General features: G+C 43.6%; 1 protein-coding gene across 2 annotated transcripts in view; it reads right to left on the bottom strand.

The window, feature by feature from the left end:
* Positions 1–9729, bottom strand: part of LOC116560101 (protein transport protein Sec16B) — a 41615-nt gene extending 31886 nt beyond the window's left edge. For both annotated transcript variants that reach the window (XM_032291311.1, XM_032291312.1), the window contains exons 1-8: positions 9591–9729; positions 7412–7765; positions 5590–5702; positions 4733–4853; positions 3832–3940; positions 1535–1679; positions 737–888; positions 283–344 (exon numbers count right to left, since the gene is read on the bottom strand). In XM_032291311.1, coding sequence (XP_032147202.1) covers positions 283–344; positions 737–888; positions 1535–1679; positions 3832–3940; positions 4733–4853; positions 5590–5702; positions 7412–7707 — 998 coding nt within the window. In that variant the 5' untranslated portion in view covers positions 7708–7765; positions 9591–9729. The remainder of the gene's footprint in view (positions 1–282; positions 345–736; positions 889–1534; positions 1680–3831; positions 3941–4732; positions 4854–5589; positions 5703–7411; positions 7766–9590) is intronic.
* Positions 9730–13820: the final 4091 nt, after the last annotated feature.

Below are 13820 nucleotides of genomic sequence, written 5' to 3'. Positions count from 1 at the left end.
AACACCAAAACTTCCTACCATGCAGCCTCTGCAAAATGGAACTGATTTTAGATTTCTAAACTGTCAAGCTAATTTTTCTTTCTGTCTTTCAACTATTGAATGGCTTGTCAAAATGGCTCAGGCCACATTTGGTTCTATCTTGTAGCACAGAGAATTCCACTCCAATAAGGACAGACATTTTTTTCCAAGGAAATCAAGAACAAATCTCCAAAATGCTGATCAGGGCAGGAAGATTCTCTAGGTTTCCAAAGCCCTTACTCAGCAGCTCTTACGGTAGTTTACCTAATCAAGGGTCCTGAGAAACTTCTCATCTCCTCTTGCTCTTCAGAGTCATTAAGAATAACCTGGAATTTAAAAATCAGATTTTTGTCTTTAAGACTGCATCTACCCTAGGCCCCTATTAGTCAAGTCTAGTATCAGACTCCAGGGTCCTAGGATGGTCCTAGGATGTGGCTCAAGGCCTTGTGGAGAAAGCAGAAAGAAAAAAGTAAATCTTGTTGCTAAAGATGAGCCACTGACAGCTCAGGAAAAACATAACTCTAGCATCAATTCTTTCCGAGAAGAGCCCCACCCATTCCTGTACTCCCTAATCCAGGGGGTACATGGCCCAGTTTCCCAGAAGAGTGTCCCATTCCTGGAGATGCCCTGACTCAGGTTCAGGAAAGCAGGGTAAGCATGTTAGGAGTAGTTAGGTGGGCAATGTGCTGGCATTTCAAGGACACTGGGTCTTCTTTACCTCCACGCTGTGCACTTCAACAAGGGCTGCTTGCCCGTCAGTGAGACAGCTGGGACCCACACACACCAACTGACCTCCTGGCCCAAAACTCACAGGAACATGAGGGACGTAGAACTTCATGGGTGCTTTGGGACCAGCTGAGGAGACATACTCTGACCAACAGACACAGATGGACATCGTTAGCATTACTTCCATCACTGTTCTTTAGTTTAGGAACATGCCACAGACGTATTTCTGCCCAAATTCTGCCTGAACCAAAATAAGATCCTGGGTGGGTTGTATAATCAGAAGAAGCCCATGTTCCCTGCTCCAGTCAGATTTAAGCCTCTGAGAATGTGTCAGAATACAATGCATGGGCTTGATGATTCAGCCCAAATGATAAAGCACTCAGCCCAGACTCTGTGATGTTGAGAGCCCAAGGAGTCTCTGGCTTTTGTGGCCTCTATGCCCATGACAAAGTTCCTACATCCAGACAAAGCAATGATGCCTTGTGTCCTCCTTTTGCTTTTCCTAATTCTCTCTGCTCTTCAGTTGTTTTAAAAGCACCACTGAGTGCCTCCTTCCCCAATCTGATGATGGATAGGGGCAGTGTTCCCTTCCGGGAATCAGCTATGATGCAATTACCATTACTAGCAAAAAGATAGAAAATGGAACCAAAGTTGACCTCTCTGCCCAGGAAATCTACATAAGCAAATGAGGCTGACAATGATCCATCTTAAGACTGACTTTCCCAGACACTTGCCACCCGGCCTTTCCACATCAGATTCAAGCAACTCTTGTGATCATCTTAGAACCCACCAGCCTGAACTGGACTCCAAGCTGCTGACGCTGGAGGGCCATCCTGCTCGGAGGCATCGGTGATATACTGACTGAGCTCGTAGCTGCTGGAGCTGAGACGCGACTCATGCTGCTGGAGAAGGTTGGACTCACTAGCCAATGCTGGCTGAAAGTTAAAAACACATAGGAAGAAGTTTCAGAGAGCTGGTCTTCTCAAGCGTTCCTTCAAAGAAACAAAATACATACAGTGAAAGTGGATGTGTTGAAAGAAGAAAAAGAGATAATAAGTTGACAGGCATTTGCCAAAAAGATGTATTATGACCCAATGGAAAGAGTGCAGGCCTTAGGGTCAGGGGGCCTTGAATTCAAATCTCAGCTTTATCTTATACTCAGCTGCTGTGTCCCTGGACACGTAACTTAGGTTCTCTGAGCTCAATGCTTTCATCTGTGATATAATCATATTTGCCCTATATACTTCAAGCAAGTCATGTATTGATTCACCAACTATTTAATGAGCACCTATTATGCTCCAGGTAACATGCTTTCCCTTTGGATGCAGTTGTAATGAAATTCACAGGGCCAGGTATGATGCCTGTGAATACAGACATGAGGTATGATGCCTCATGCCTGTAATCAGAGCACTTTGGGAGGCCAAAGCAGAAGGATCACCTGAGCCCAGGAATTTGAGATCCCAAATTGCAATACAGCAAGACCCCATCCTACAAAAATAAATTAATTAATTAATAAATCAATTAATTTAGCTGGGCATGGTGGTGCACACCTGTAGCCTCAGCTACTTGGGAGGCTGAAGTGGAAGGATCTCTTGACCCCAGAAGTTCAAGGCTGCAGTGAGATATGATCATGCTGTTACACTCCAGCCCAGGTGACAGGGCAAAACTCTCTCTCTAAATAACTAAAGAAATAAATTCATTGAATTTACATCTTGTGTGCGTACAAGTAAAATAATGGGTTCAAAAGCTCTTTGGGCCAAGCACAGTGAATCACACCTGAAATCCCAGCACTTTGGGAGGCTGAGGGAGGAGGATCACCTGAGGTTAGGATTTCCAGATCAGCCTAGCCAACATGGTGAAACCCCATCTCTACTAAAAACACAAAAATTTGCTGCATGTGGTGGAGCGCACCTGTAGTCCCAGCTACTAGGGAGGCTGAGGTGGGCAGATCACTTGAACCAGAAAGGTGGAGGTTGCAGTAAGCCTAGATCAAGCCATTGTACTCCAGCCTGGGTGACAGAGTGAGACTCACCCTCAAAAAAATAAAATAAAATAAAAAATAAAGGTCTTTGTACACTGTAAAGTGCTATACATATGTATGTGGCTGCTGTCATTGTATTGTTACTATTAATCATAATAATATGTGTCCTACCCTATTAAGCACTCAGAATACAAAAGAAATTGACCTCAAAAATCATACAGACTTAATAAGGGAGACAAGATTAATAAAGACTTTCAAAATTAAGAACCATCTCTGGCCAAGCATGGTGACTCATGCCTATAATCCCAGCATTTTGGGAGGCCAAGGCAGATGGATCATGAGGTCAAGAGTTTGAGACCAGCCTAGCCAACATGGTGAAACCCATCTTTACTAAAAATACAAAACTTAGCCAGGTGTGGTGGTGGGCGCCTGTAATTCCAGCTACTTGGGAGGCTAAGGCAGGAGAATCACTTGAACCCAGGAGGTGAAGGTTGCAGTGAGCCAAGATTGTGCCACTGTACTCCAGCCTGGGCAACAGAGTGAGACTCTGTCAAAAAAAAAAATTTAAAAATCTCTGTAGTATATTTGCCAATTTTTCATAAATCTAAAATTATTCTTTAAAAAAGATTTTTTTTAAAAAAAGATCTCCATTTTGTGGCCCAGTTGGTGCATACAATAAGATTTTTAGAGGAGAGAGACGAATGATGATTTAGAAAAGGTTTCAAGCCCTACTTCTCAAACCTGAATTCAAAGATGCTAGCAACTTCCCACTTCCTGGGTTAAACCAAATTACTAGTTCCCTGGGTTCCCTAACACCTAACACCTGGTGACAGCCTCCTCTCTATCCCAGTATGCTGGAGTAAGCTGGGTAACATTTATTGATCCTGTCAATTTGCCAAAAATGCAAAGGTTTTCAGTTCAGGGCGTTGGATGCATAAGACTGAGGCAGTAAGGAGATAAAAAAGGAAGGCATGGGCAGAGGTTCTGTCAAAAGGGAAGGAACGGCCACTGGACACCCATCCCCAAGGGCCCTGTCCTGCCACTGCTGACAGTGTCAGCTGCGACACATGGTCACAGTCTCCAGCCCCCACGTCACTTTAGGTTACCTTATTTTTCTGGGCCCCAGCAGACAGGCTCCCTGGAAACAGCTCCCCAGGCCACTCCTGTCCAGAGTTGGAAGCAGGGCTGTCTTTATAAGGGTTCCTACTGTTAGATCTGCAGCAAAATGACAGGAGCAGTGAGCAGGGTCCTGGGCAAGCCATCAAGGCTGAGGTGCTCTCCGCTGGAGGCTGACCTGCTCCAAAGCGGGGCAGGTACCATGTCGGCCTGGGTGCCACAGGAGAAAGCATTTTCCTCCCACTTGCCACCTCAGTCTACTAATCCCAGCAAAACAGGAGTGCTTGCGTTCCACAGCTCAGTGGCTGGAAGTGGCCTCAGGCCCTGATGAGAAGGCCTGGTCTCTACAGCTTGACATTCTGGAGTGACTTAAATCAGAGTGTTTAGGTTGGTGAATTCCAGGGCCTAGAGCACTAGCAGAGATGCTTGGGCAAAACTCTCTTCCCTGTCTTGTCTTATCACAGAGAGATGTCCCATTGACAGGGCTCAGGAGTAGGCTGAGGAGAAGCACCCCAGCTCAGGTAAGTTCTCATGACCTAATCATGAGAACTTTTGCTAGGCCACATCTGTTCTAAGGCCAACACAGTATGAGAGTTCTCTTTTACGACAGACCTCAAGTAACCTCCCAGGACTCAGACTCACCGGAACTTGCAGCCTGCAAGTTTATATCTGCTTTTCCTAAGGCCGATGTTTTTAAAGTTCCCATTCATTCAACAGACATATTAATAGCTGGCCAGGCCCATCTTGGGATACTCCCATATCCTTGTGGCTAAAGCAAAAGGTACAAGGGCTTCTGGAGGTGAGAGGCCAGCAACAGACGCCGTAAGATTTGCCCGACATAATCTGAGCTTGACAACGTCATGTCAAACTGGCCTCTCCATTCACACTTACTGGAAGTGGGTCTCACTGTTTGTTCCAAATGAACTGTGCTGGTTTTCATACTGATGTTCATCGAGGTACTTTTGATCTTGGTAATCTTCATGCCAGATATAAGGGCTCCTTTGCCTTGGCACTGCACCCTCAGAGAAAACAAAATCAAGGCAGGTCACTTCCTGTTTCTGAAAGTTCTTAGAAAGGTATTAGTGAGCTGTGAGGACTTACTGAAGCACAGTAGATCTAAAAACATATTTTCCAAATTGAATAAATAGGTAGGTGAGAGCTAATGATGAAAGTCCACAGGATGCCTCTCAGTCCCCTCTGAACCAATTAGCATGGCTCTATACAACTGCATAACAATGGGGATTTGTGTGTGTGCGTGTGTGTGTGTATGTGCGTGTGTGTGTGTGTGTGTGTGTGTGTGTTCAATGTTGAAACAGGTTTATCTTTGCTAGCAGTTCAGAAGCTGCCATTAAGACACACCCTATACCTGTTATAGGGTAGAACACTCCTTGGGTGCATATCTGCTGCCCTCAGGGTGAAGTGATAGCCCAGCAGATGTCCTTAAGAACTGACTTCACTGTTACTTGGTCAAAGACTATAATCTTGGCTATAACGCAAAGTAGGAGAAAAAACGTGAAGTGCCAAATCCCCACAGTACTAGTAACAGTACCATCATCTGTGCATACAAAGGAAAACAACTCCGTTACATCCCAGGACATCTAGGAGGAGTGTTACTGCTGCGGTCTCGTCTGGCCGAAAAAGGATGCCCAAGGTGAGGTCTGAACATGGCTCCTTTTGTCTCTCCCCTGCCTCTCAGTCCAGCTGCCCCATCCCCAAATCCCAAAGGCTTCTCGGAGACTTTTCCATACCTCTTTCTTCCTGCAGCCACTGTGGGGGTCCATGATAGTAGTAACTTCCATAAGCGTATTCCTCCCTCAGAACAGGAGAGTGATAGCTCTGATATGAATTCTCATAACCTGGCCTAAAATATCACAAAGAAGGCCGATCAGTGGAGGACAAGGGTGGTAAAGAGAGAAACCAATGGAGGACTTGACAAACTTAACAGTTTCAGAGGACGGAGTTGTGACCCAAGCTAGAATCTGCTTGAAAGCCATAGTTAATTCTAGATCCTGTAAACAGAATCAGAGGAGTCAGGACTTTGTTGCATAACAAGAGCACAATTTTTATAGTAAAATCTTTTTTTACTTAAAACTCTTTTTCTAAAAGCATCTTTTTTATTTAAAACTTTTATTTTATAGTAAAACTCTCACTCCCCAAATACATACATATTATCTTAGAAAACTCTGTCCTGACATCTGAGAAAACCACTTCCTGAGATGACTGTGTTAAGTCTCCAATATACCATTGTAATTTCCATGCTTGTTTCAAATGGAATTGAAATTAAAAATTCCAACTGGACTATCTTAAGTCTGATTACTTTTATTGCCTCTGTCCTGAACATGCCTCTCTTTGAGAATATAACAATCCAAAAAGATTGGGGAGAGGAACGTGATAATATTAATGTTTTTATCAATTAGCAATTTTTTTTTTTTTGAGACAGAGTCTCACTCTGTCACCTAGGCCGGAGTGTAGTGACAAAACCTCGGCTCACAGAAACCTCCACCTCCCGGGTTCAAGCGATTCTCCCATCTCAGCTTCCCAAGTAACTGGGACTACAAGCGTGCACTACCATGCCCAGCTAATTGTGTTTTGGGTTTTTGCTTTGTTTTGTTTTGTTTTTGTATTTTTAGTAGAGATGAGGTTTCACCATGTTGCCCAGGCTGGTCTCAAACTCCCAACCTCAGATGATCTGCCCACCTCGGCCTCCCAAAGTGCTGGGATTATAGGCATGAGCCACTGCACCCAGCCCAATTAGCAATTCTTCAGCATTTCTTAGGGAAAAAAATTCTTTGAAATAATTGTTGTAATTTCAACCCCGAATCTAAGCAGGTAAATATCACCCCAACTGGAAAAGCTAAAGAAGAACATAGATGGCTTCCAACATTCCATGAAACACTAAGTCCAGGTCTACAGACCAGGGGAGCAGGAATTCCAGAATCTCCAACCCGGACAGAATGACCTCACTGCAACCTCCTCCTTCTGAACTTGGAGCCTGCAAGTTTACATCTGCTTTCCCTAAGGCCAGTGTTTTTAAAGTTCCCATTCCTTCAATACAGATTAGTGGTATGCCTGTTACACTCCAGGTACTGTTGTAGGCACTAGGATTCTTCATGGTGCTGGTAGCGTCATGCTAATCCCAAGGCAGAGTGGTCCACTGACAATGAGAAACTCCTTAGAGGGAGTTCCAAGGAAAGCTTTTCCATAGTCTACATATACTACCTTTTGCAATCCCAGAACAAGAAGATTCCATTTGCTGTCTTGAATTTCACCACTTTTTCTTCCCTCTACCCCACTCCTGCTTCACTAGCCCTCAATACCCAATCACATTTGTGATGGCTTCTTTAAGAAGCTCCATTAGGGGATAAAGATGAAAGAAATACTATCTTTGATACTATCTCCACCAAAAACCAATTTAGGAGAGGACAGGGTTTAGCTAAAGAAATGTAGTAAGACAGACAAAGAAAAAAAAAAGTGGGGAGAGAGAAATAAAAGGAAAAGGAAGAAGGAAAAGAACAATCTATTCATAAGCATTTAGGAGAGCTGCATTCATTCCAAGCCCTAAAGCCATACCTTGAGTACAACTGATTGGAATAACCACCTTCATAATAGTCAACCCCAGGTACAGGCTGATGCCAGTCCCCAGGTCTGGATGCATAATAGGGCTGTTGATGGTCTGCTCTGGGCCCCTGCTGTGGCTGGGGGCTCCCGCGGTTGTCTTGCCATTGGTGGAACCTCTCTCCATTGTGCCGAGCCTGAGGGACAGACCAATGATGTCCATCTCTCTGAAACCCGCGGTCTGGATCCTTTGAGGGTGCTGTGGCCCTCCCTCGTGTCTGGGGCGGCCTCTGGGGAACCCAAAGTTCCATCCCTGATTCTCTGAATTTGTCTTGGGTTTTGAGTTAGTTGTGTAGTTATTTTACCTTCCTGCAGACAGAGGAAAAAGGAGAAATCATCATTTAAAGCCTGTATCCTAACATGGTGGTTGATTAGGTTTTATGAAAAGAACAGCTATGGTCCTTGAAATCTATCTAAAACAAACCATATGGGCATGGATACTGAGAAATCTGGAAAAAAAATTATCAGATACAAGAAGCAAATAACAGACTAGACCATTATATTGATATTGCTTAAAAAATTAAAAAGTACATTCAGAACAACGACAGATGGGGGAGGCATGGGAGACAGATAACAGTAACAGGTACAGCTAAAAATGCTATCAAGGAACCTCAGTTGATGTTTCTTCACATATTCCCCCAGCAAGTGTTTATTTAACACTTACAGTGAAGGCTCTGTGGTATCAGAAATAGAGTGGGTCTTGGAGAGAGCTAGATCAGAGTTCAAATCCTAACTCTGCCACTTAACTAGCTAGTTCATTTTTTCAAGCTTCAATTTCCGTACCCAGGAAATGGAGACTGTAATAACTACCTTGCAAGGTTATTCACAGAGTTAAGATAACCTATCCAAAGTGCCTAACATGTTACCTGGTATATAGTAATTGCTCAATAAATAACAGTGCTATCAAGGATAAAGATTGGGGTGGTATGAGTGGCTGAAGATGTTTATTAAACAAAAAAAAGTTTTCACTGACCTCTTCAACATGCACCTTCTCTGAATCCTTACATTAACCCCCTCAAAGAACAGAACCTATGTAATATGGTCAAACCTGTTCCTCTTCCAGAGGAGCCAACAAGAGGCAAGTTTGGGACTGTTTTCATAAGCAAATAGCCATGTCTCAGCATTCTTCCTGGCTGGAGATTTTAAAGCCTGGAAGTCTCCCTACCGCCAAACTAATTTTCCCCATGTATTCCTCAAAATGAGAAATTGCTCCAGGGACTGATTACCTTCGAGGTTCCTCTGCCCATAGCACAGGGTGGCGGGGTGTGGGGATTGCACCCGCGAAAGAAAGCACACCTCAGACCTCACTTTTGCTCAGGGATTCTCTTGTGTCAGGAGCATCCACAGGCTAGGTCGGCTCCGATTCTTTTCTTCCCTGGGAACTGTTTTAGGTTGCAAGATTCTGATCAAATCAGTTAACTTATTCCCACTACTGAAGCTCCCAGCCTCATAAAAATTCATATCAGAACAGAAGGTCAAAAGGGTGGGTGTTGAAATCGAGACGTCACTCTGCTCAAACACCAGGGAGCCAAGAGCTATGAGACAGCAGAACACACAAGAAGAGCAAGGTGCAGAGAGGGCCTCCCCCTTCAAGGTCACTCCCAACCCCGGGGGAACCTGTGGCTTCCTTCCTGTGTCAGCTCACCCCCTTGAAAAAGCCAGGTGCAATGACAGCCTTTGCCAGCAAACCCCAGGAAAGGCCAAATGTCCCAGATACAGGGGAGGGCACATGAGCCTTTTCTGAAGGCTGGTGGAACTCAAAACCATTTGGACCACGTAAGTGGAATAAGAAGAAAGCTGCTTTCCCCTTGTCCCCAGATTGTCCCACTAGACAGCCCTTCTCCCACTGCAAAGGCGCAACACCCAATCTTTCCACTGAAATCACATCATTTTGCTGCCAAGAGACATCAACTCCAGCAAATTAGTCCTCAGATTGTATTTAAGAACGCCAAATAAATAGCCCCTTCGATTCTCAAAATGAAGGAATTACATCTATGATGACAAATCACACTCACAACATTCACATAAATGACCTTTCCTAGTCCCGGTAAAGGCAATATTGCCTTTCCTAATCTGACAGCACAGCATGTCCAGCTCAAAGAAGGGAAAGAAGGGAGCGAGTGTTCCCACACACCTGCTCCGACGGCTTCCCACCTTCCTTCAGCGCTGCTCCAGGGACCTAGCCCAAACTGCCTCCTCTCCTCTTGGAGATGGTCAAAGTCCAGGTGCCACATCTACCAAGACTCACTGGGCCCTCAGATGTACAGCATGTTAGTTACCTTTGCAACTGCCCAGCCTCCATGGAGTTAATTCATCAGGGCAAAGTACAGCCCAGATACCGCAGTCTGGGACCAGCCTGACTTGACGAATTTGCTCTGAACCCTGTCAGAGACTGGCGCTTCTGTTTGCCTGAGCATGGGCTGAGCCAGGTTCATTCACATGAGAAATCATCCAAGTTCCTACAGCAATCACAGAAGAGAGACACCAGGAAGAGGAAGCCCGGAAGCCCTGGGGCAGCCTGGTCTGGTGAGAAAAGCACCACATTTGGGGTGTTAACTCTTGGATCTACCATAGCTGGTTCTGTTGCTTAATCTCTCCGACTTTCAGTTTCTTTTTCTTCAAAATGGGAATGACAATGCTTAGCTTACGAGGGTCATCACCAGGATTAAATGTTGGTAAAGCAGCACATGATATATAGATAAGTATCCTCTGCAGATCAGTATCATCTTTTCCTTTCCAAAGAGACAAGTTAATTCCACTGGCTGAGGCCAGTAGGGAAGGGGGCACACTCACTGGTGGGAGTAAACACCTGGTTTGCCCAGTGTGGGTTTTTCTCATGTATGTTTCTCTCCACTGGGCTCTGGTTATGTAATAAATTATGTTATCTAGCTAGAAGGTTGATTTATATGACCAATTTTTGAACGGAAGGCACTAAAAAGTTTTCTCTTATAACAAGAAATTAGTTTTTCACTTTTGAAATATACATTTCTGGTCAGGCATAGTAGCTCACACCTGTAATCCCAGCACTTTGGGAGGCCAAGTTAGGTGGATCACCTGAGGTCGGGAGTTTGAGACCAGACTAGCCAATATAGTAAAACCCCATCTCTACTAAAAATACAAAAAGTTAACCAGGCGTGGTGGTGGCCACCTGTAATCCCAGCTACTCGGGAGGCTGAGGCAGGAGAGTCGCTTGAACCTGGCAGGTGGAGGTTGCAGTGAGCCGAAATCGCACCATTGCACTCTAGCCTGGGCAACAAGAGCGAAACTCAGGCTTAAAAAAATAAAAAAAGAAATATATATTTCTTCTGCATTATTAAGGTAAACTCAGAGAAGTACATGACTACTGCTGAATTAATATTTTAAAATTCTGAATCTGCTCTGTTAAAAAATCCCAATGGTTTATACTTTCTCTCAACAAATGCTTACTGTATTCCTATTAAGGGCCAGGATTGGACACATAGAAATATAAAAGACACCTAAGCTTTCCTTTGAAAAGCTTAGAACAAATTAGCTTCTCACGTCTGTCATTACTAGTCCAAGGAAAACCACCCCTCTCGGATCTGTCCCATGGTCGGACAGGGTCATGTATCTAAGCTACGAAATTTTCTCTCAGTCCCTCGGCTGACTCTAGAACCCAGAAACTGAGTGTAGAATTCTCTGACTGTAGCTAACGTTTTTTTTTTTTCCCCCAAGATGGAGTCTTTCTCTCACCCAGGCTGGAGTACAATGGTGTAATCTCGTCTCACTGCAACCTCCGTCTCCCAGGTTCAAGCAATTCTCCTGCCTCCGCCTCCTCAGCATCTGGGATTACAGGCACGCACCACCACACCCCACTAATTTTTGTATTTTTAGTAGAGATGGAGTTTCACCATGTTGGCCAGGCTGGTCTCAAACTCCTAACCTCGTGATCCACCCACATCAGCCTCCCAGAGTGCTGGGATTACAGGCGTGAGCCACATGCTCGGCAGCCAATGGTTTCTTACCTCACTCCTGGGCTGTGACATTTGGCTCTCTAATGGCTGCACTGTTGTTTTTAATCCTTCTGGGAAGAGGAACTAGAGAAGGACACACACATCGACAGCAGGAATCAGAACAGGGTGATTATTACACCGACTCGATACCAAATTATATGTTCTAGTATATTATAATAACATTCATAAAAGTTCTTGATGTCACTATTTTAGCATATTATGTGACATTAGTCTTGCCCTATAATACCAGCTGCATTATTAGAATGTTAACTTTGGAAAAGACCTTAGAGGTTATTTTAACAACTTTGCTTTTTTGATGATAAAACCGAGATCCAAAGAAGTGAAATGATTTACCCAAGATCACAAAGTTAACTAGAAGTTCAGTGAAAATTACACTGGTGTGCTGTAGCTGCCTTGCACAAGGTTAATAAAAGCTGATTATTAACTATTCAGGAATTGTGTGAGCCAGTTGTTAAACCATGGAATACTTGAAATCCACCATGGTGGGAGTGTTTACACCACAGAAATTGGCAAATGCTACAAAGCAAAGTTGTTGGTGGGTTGTTTGTGTCTTTCAGAGAACCTGTTAAGCAGCATACCGATTTTAACCTCCAATTCTTACTTCCTGATTCAGTGTTCTTGCAATTATAGAATTTTCATTTCTGTTACTAGCCTTCATTGCACATCTCTGGCTTAAACATCTAGACAAATTATTCCAAATGCTTCTTTTGTGACATCCCAGAGCATCTCTAATTATCTCTAGAGTTATTATAAAACTCTTCAAACACTCACCAACCAAAATTAATTCTAATTAGCTTTAATTATTCTATATAGACATATGGCATACAACAGTTATATGGGTCACAAAATTAAATAGGTTGTAGTGGGATCTCACCACTCCAAAGGGCTTGGGATTTGTCATTTCCTACCTTTCCAGCCTCACATAACTACAATTACTAAGTCTTTCAACTTGGCAGCTCAATTCTTCCTGATTTCTAAACCAAATTGGCCCAGCTTGACAATACATTAGGAGCTCAATCCCCACCAGGAGGTGGACCAGAATGGGTCTGGCCACCCCAGGTCCTGGCTGTAGTGTCCCGGGATAATCCAGTAGGCTCTCTCATGCCCAGATGGCTATGGTCTTTTCATTATCCTGCCCCAAGTGCTCTGTCCTCGTACCTGATTCCTGCTCTGCTTTCCAACTATGCACCAGGATTGGAGTCCTGAAGGTTTATTATTTATGTAAATTTCCTTTCCCAGTCTCTGTTCTCTCTTTCAAATGGCAGACAGCACTGTCTAGGGTCTAGCTTCAAACAAGAGAAACTACCTGCTGTGGATTAAATGTTTGTTTCCTCCCAAAATTTGTATGTTGAAATCCTAACTCCCAATGTGATGGTATTAGGAGGTAGGCCTCTGAGAGGTAATTAGGTCATAACAGTGGAGCCCTTGTCAATGGAAATCATTCCCTTATAAAAAGTCACAAGAGAGTTTGCTTCTCCTCTCTCTCTGCTTTCTGGTATGTAAGAACACAACCAAAGATGGCCATCTGCAAACCAGAAAGCGGCCCTCACCAGACACCAGATCTGCTGGAATCTTGATCTTGGGCTTCCCAGCCTCCAGAAGTATGAGAAATAAATTTCTGTTGTTTAAGCCACCTAGTCTGTGGTTTTCTGTTACAGTGGCCCAAACTGACTAAGATACCACCCTAGTGTGACACCTGTCTAGCAAAAGTATTATCACTGCTCATGATGCTGCTAACGTCTAGCCACCAGATTAGTGCTGACGGATGTGAACACTCACCTACATCTAGGTCAGGTCTGCCAAAAATCCTTGAGCACCATGATTTAATGACTGGTTACTCTTGCAAAGGACAGCTCAGCATTTAAGACATCCCCCAGGCTTCATCATATTTCTTTACTGAAAGTAAAAATTTAGAAAACAAACTGAGAAGATCTACATCAACGAGGTATCAGTAGTTATCTACCAGGTGATGGAATTATGGATGATTTTATTTTCTTCCTATTGCTTATCCATATTTTCTAACTTTTCTACAATAAACTCATATTATTTTAAAAGGCAAAATTAACTAACATTATTTTAAAACAATAGTGTTAAGTTCAGCCACCAGATGTGTTATTGTCACATCAATAACTACTTAGGCATTCAAGCTGCTAAAATGTGACAGTGCTCAAAGCTTTCAAGATTGATTATCTGTGCTCAGTGTGCTCTTCTTGTTAGAGGTTGAGTCATTTATTCATTGAACAAGTGTTTACTAAACACCTACTATATGCTCATCATTATCACATGCATTGGGGATGCAAAGATAAATAACATGCAATACCTGCCTCAAAGAAGCTCTTAATTCAGTAGAACAATAGACATTGAATCATAAT

Source organism: Sapajus apella, unplaced genomic scaffold, assembly GCF_009761245.1.
Source record: "Sapajus apella isolate SASKATOON/1434 unplaced genomic scaffold, GSC_monkey_1.0 scaffold25, whole genome shotgun sequence".
Classification (NCBI taxonomy): Eukaryota; Metazoa; Chordata; class Mammalia; order Primates; family Cebidae; genus Sapajus; species Sapajus apella.
Note: the sequence above shows the minus strand (reverse complement) of the source record. Positions and strands in the feature narration are given on the sequence as shown.